General features: G+C 33.9%; 1 protein-coding gene across 1 annotated transcript; it reads left to right on the forward strand.

Annotated features, from left to right (window-relative positions):
* Positions 1-3,641: 3,641 nt before the first annotated feature.
* Positions 3,642-5,489, forward strand: LOC108370727 (RNA polymerase sigma factor RpoD-like). The gene has a single exon (XM_017626111.1). The coding sequence runs from the start codon at positions 3,642-3,644 to the stop codon at positions 5,487-5,489; it is 1,848 nt and encodes a 615-aa protein (XP_017481600.1).
* The last annotated feature ends 401 nt before the right edge of the window (positions 5,490-5,890 follow it).

A 5,890-nucleotide genomic window follows, 5' to 3' on the forward strand; every position in this document is an offset into this window, starting at 1 on the left:
ACGTCAAAAGCAAATGCATTATTGCACTCTAGTTTGTTTTGCACGATTGTTGCGCAACTAGGAAAAGTTTTATCAGACGTTGTGGTTGCAACTATAATTAAATCGATATCAGCTGCTGAAATTTTAGCGTTCTCTATGGCAATTTGTGCTGCCTTTGTGGCTAAGTCGGATGTTAATTCTCCTTGATCTACTATGTGTCTTTGAGCAATACCGGTTCTCTGTCTAATCCATTCGTCACTTGTATTGACCATTGAAGATATTTCATCATTACTTAATATTTTTTGCGGCAAATAAGAGCCTGTACTTAGTATGAAACTTTTATTCAATGTTATTTACTCCGTTAATAATTTTTTGATTAAGATTTTCTTTTATAGAGTTTACTGCAAATTTAATCGCATGCGCAAGTGAGACAGCATCAGAATTTCCGTGACTTTTAATCACAATACCATTTATGCCTAAAAACATAGCCCCGCTTCTAATTTTGGGGTTGAAGCGTACTAATGCTTTATTAAACTTGGATTTTAGCAATAAGCCGAAAGTTTTTGCTATCCATGAGTTTGATAACTCCTGTTTGATTAATTGGATAAAGGTATTAGCAGTGGCTTCGGCTGTTTTTAACATTACATTGCCAACAAAACCGTCGGCAACAATGACATCAACGTTACCTTCCAAAAATTCACTTGCCTCTATGTAACCTTTAAAATTAATACCGGGAGTGTTTTTAAGTAATTCAAAAGCTCCTCGCACTGAGTCCGTACCTTTTACTTCTTCTGTCCCTATGTTAAGTAAAGCTACCTCGGGATCGTCAACTTTTAACGCAATTTTAGCGAATATACTACCCATTAATGCAAATTGAAATAGTGTGTCAGCATTACAATCGACGTTTGCACCAAGATCAAGTAATGCAAGATTTTTCGATTTTGTGGGGCATATAGATACAATGGCAGGGCGATATATATTTGGCAGTGTACCTAAAACAAACCTAGACATTGCCATTAATGCTCCAGTATTACCCGAAGACACTACGCCAGTAGCTTTGCCTTGTTTTACTGCTTCAATTGCAGTTTTCATGCTTGAATCTTTTCGGCGCCGTAATGCAAAGGACGGCTTATCATTTGCTAAAACATTATCAGAGCAGTGAGTAAAATGAGAGTTATCGTTTACTTTTTTATATTTGGAAAGTAAGGGAAGAACTTTTTGCTGATCTCCATAAATACGAAAGAAAACTTTTGTGTGACTATCAAGAAGATTATCTAAAAAGAAATTAGCACCTTCTATTATGGATAGAGGCGCAAAATCCCCACCCATAGCATCAAGAGCAATGATGATCTCACTACTGACAGTGGATAACATGGCATATTACTGCTCTGCCATTTGTTGCTTTAAGAATATGTTCTTACCCTTATAATAGCCATCAACTGCTATACTATGAGGCAGCATAAATTCCCCAGTTGTTGAATTTACTACAATATTCTTAGGCTTAATAGCATGATGAGAGCGATGCATATCACGCCGAGATTTAGATTTTTTTCTTTTTGGAACAGCCAAACCTTCCTCCATTTTATAAACCGAAGCATATTGATAACATATTTCCTTGAGAAAGTAAATAGAGAATAGGAACGGTTTATTCTTAAAAACTGCAAAAGATCACTTGTAAGTTCTTCATTCATAAGTTTAGTTCTGAATTTACATGCTTGCTTTTATTAAGACAATGAGTTATTTAATTGTACAACCAGTAAAATTTATAGGTGATCCATATTACTATCTACATATTATTGTTTTGTATGGGTGCAATGCTGTACTGTGTAGTCAATAAGGCAAATGATGTATATAGTAAAATTGTAGCATTCAACCATTTTTCAACGCAAGCTTTACTGTTAATTGTTGCAATATCAATAGTTACTGGTAATTTCTTTTTAATTGATATAGCATTAATATACGCTAGTATCAGCTTTATATCGACTGTAGCATTAATGAGATTTATGTTATTTTAGTATTGTATGGTAGGAAGCTTTTTTATACTTTTAGGTGCTTTATTTATTATTATTTCAAGTGTAGGGGTAATTAGATTGCCTAGTTTTTACACTAAACTGCATGCGGCAGGAATTGCAGATTCTAGTGGAGCGATGTTGTTGTTAATTGGTTTTTCTTTGCAGAGTGAATTTTCGGTAAATACGATTAAAATTTTACTTCTTATTTTAATAATATGGGTTGCTAATTCAACTAATAGTTATGTTCTAGCACANACAAAAGCAAAGAAGATGTTAATAAGGAAGATTAAAATGCTTGAAATACTGGCTACGGTACTGCTCTCACTGTTATTAATAGTGGCTGTTTTTATAGTTTTTTCAGAAGACTTGGTTATCAGTACTGTTTTAATGTGTGCATTTAGTTCTCTAATCGCTTTGATATATTTAGTTATGAATGCTCCTGATGTTGCGATCACTGAGGCTTCTGTTGGTGCGGGATTGAGTACAGTTTTTACGTTTTCAGCTCTTTCATTAATCAAGGATTATAAAACAAACTTATCTTACAACACTGTAGTACTTTTTTGTGCTGTATTTTTAACTGCATGTTTATCATATTTTATGATTGATTTACCAGATTTTAAAGATAACAATGCTCCTATTCATCAGCATATAGCCCCTTATTACATAGAAAGTACAAAAGAAGCTATTGATATTCCAAATGTAGTTACAGCTATTTTAGCAAGTTTTCGTGGTTATGATACGTTTGGAGAAACTGTAGTAGTTTTTACTGCTGCGCTCTGTGTTACCTTGATATTAAGAAAAGAAAATAATGATTAAAGATCCAATACTAAGCGTAGTGGCATTTTTGATGGTGCCTTTTATTACTTTACTTGGTTTTTATGTTCATCTTCATGGAGATTATACTCCAGGAGGAGGTTTTCAGGCAGGGATCATTATTGCTTCTGGAATGATACTATATTCGATGTTATTTGGTGTGCCTGCCATTTTAAAAGCAATACCTTATTCGGTGATTAGATTGATCAATGTATTGGGTATTTTAACTTACGCTGGAACTGGTATTACAACAATTTTGTTTGGTAAAAATTTTTTATCTTATAATATTTTATTGAATGATAATATAAGTGGCCAAAAATTAGGTATTTTTTTAGTGGAATTGGGCGTAGCATTTGTAGTTTTTTCTTCCATGTTGATTATATATATAAATTTTGTAAGTGAGAAAAAATCGTGACTTTATACAATTATATGATTATTATGATGTTAATGATATTAGGTTTATATATTATTATATGTGATAAGAATTTAATAAAGAAAATGATGGGAATGAGTATTTTTCAAGCGTCTATTTTGTTGTTTTATATATCCTTGGGGTATATAAAAGATTCTTTACCTCCTGTGCTAAACGCGAATTCTAATCTTTATAGTAATCCAATACCTCATGTTTTGATGCTGACTGCAATAGTAGTTGGAATTGCAACATTTTCAGTTGGATTGTCTATAGCAGTGAGGATAAAAGAAAAATATGGGACGATCAATATGAATTCTTAGTACAAGTATATGTGTATTAATGTTATTTTAAACTATATAAAGTAACAAATAGCTGTAAGTTCGTTAGTGAATTAAGGGATAAAATTTTAAACTATAAAGGTAATAATGTCAATTGTTAATGAAACTCAGGATGAAAAAAAGATCATAAAGGATCTTGTTACAAAAAGTATCAAAAAGGGTGGTTTTATCACTTTTGATGATTTAAATGATACGTTATCAGAAGAAAATTTTTCTTCTGATTTTATTGATAGTACGATATCTCTACTGCAGGATTTTGGGATTAATGTGCTTGAAAGTGATGAAGATGAGGATGATGCTTCTTCTCAGAATGATGATAAGCTGGATAGTGAAGATGATGCATCTTCAGATATTACTACGGCTTTGGTGCAGAATGATGATCCAGTAAGAATTTATTTGCGGGATATGAGTTCTGTCAAGCTACTATCACGAGGGGAAGAAATTCAAATAGCTCAAAAAATTGAATCTGAAAAACATAATATGCTACGTGCAATAATTGAAGTGCCGATAGCGCTCAAAATGATAAAAGCATGGAGAGATGACCTTAGTAATGGAGATTTATTGCTGAGGGAGATTATAGATCTTGAAGCTATTTACAACTCAGATTTTAATGCAATGCCTAAAGATGAGGATGATAGTATTGATGTTGAGGACAGTGAATACTGTGAGACTGAGGAAGAAAGTGAGGGCGGTAACATGGGTTCAACGGGACTGAATGTTTCTATTCTTGAAATGGAAAGTGATCTATTGCCGAAAGTTATAACTGCATTGGATGATATAATTGATTTAACGAATAAAGCGTTACAAAATAAACCGGAATGTGAAGAGCTGTATGATCAGATATGGTCTATAGCATTGCAAATTAAGTTGAGTGATGCTGCTATTTCTAAAGCTACTCAGACTTTTTATGATATAAATAGGAATGTGATGCTTGAAGAAGCTAATCTTATTTCTGAAGCTAAAAAATATGGCATTAACAGAGATGATTTTTATGAGATCTATGACAAAGTCCTTTTAAAAGACAATTTTCAATTTCATAAAGATAAATCTTTTCTTTCTACTAATTTGCAAAGTAAATTTAAGAAATTTTTAGATGGCGCTAATGATTGTATATCTAGTGCTTTGCAAAATATCAAGCAGTATGTAGAGGAAGAGGATGTACAAGGGTTTAAGGAATTGATTAAAAGGATAAGAGGGCATGAAAAGGAAGTTAGTGACGCAAAGCAAGAGATGATAAAAGCAAATCTGAGACTTGTGGTTTCCATTGCTAAAAAGTATGCAAATAGAGGATTAGCTCTGCTTGATTTGATACAGGAAGGGAATATCGGCCTTATGAAAGCTGTGGACAAATTTGATTATAAGCGCGGGTATAAATTTTCAACTTATGGCACTTGGTGGGTAAGGCAGTCAATAACTAGGGCTATACCTGAGCAGTCTAAAGTAGTAAGAATACCAGTTCATATGGTGGAGATTATTAGCAAAATCAACAGGGCGTTAAGAAAGATGACTCATGATATGGGCAGGGAGCCCACGTTGGAGGAGCTAAGTGTGGAGCTTACAATGCCGGTGGATAGGATACGTAAAGTCATGAAGATAGCAAGAGACCCAATAAGTCTAGAAGCGCCAACTGGGAAAGATGACAGTAGTACCTTTGGTGATTGTATAGAAGATAGGAGAGTATCTAGGCCGGAAGATGCCGCAATTCTTGCTGATTTGCGTGGTATTACCACTAATGTTCTTGCAACGCTTACGCCGAAGGAAGAAAGAATCTTAAGAATGCGTTTTGGCTTGGGAAAGGATGGTAAAGAACATACATTGGAAGAGGTTGGTAAGATCTTTAATGTAACACGTGAGCGAATACGTCAAATTGAGGCAAAGGCGCTACGCAAGTTGAGGCATCCAAGTCGTGCTAGAAAACTAAGAGGATTCTTTTAGAGAGTAAGGGGGTTTTTTATTAAAGCTAATTATTAAGACTGGTGAGGTGTGACTTTATATAACTCTTCACAAAGTTTAAAGTCTATTATAAGCTTGAAGTAGTGTTTTTAAAGTAAATTTTATAGTGCGAGACGTAGTTTTAGTTTTACAAGACGGTAAATGTTTTTTTGGGAAGTCTATAGGTAGGAAAGGTAAGCGTATAGGAGAGGTGTGTTTTACCACTGGTATGACGGGCTATCAACATACTGTAACAGATCCTTCTTTTGCTGATCAAATTATTACATTTACTTTTCCTCATATTGGTAATGTTGGAATAAACAATAAGGACAATGAAGGGGAGAAAATTTTTGCAAGCGGCATAGTTGTGAGAGAACTTTCACCAGCATCGCACCCTTCTTCTT

The sequence above is a fragment of the Rhagoletis zephyria genome, unplaced genomic scaffold (assembly GCF_001687245.7).
Source record: "Rhagoletis zephyria isolate East Lansing unplaced genomic scaffold, Rhagoletis_zephyria_1.1 Rzeph_scaffold_04440, whole genome shotgun sequence".
NCBI classification, from domain to species: Eukaryota; Metazoa; Arthropoda; class Insecta; order Diptera; family Tephritidae; genus Rhagoletis; species Rhagoletis zephyria.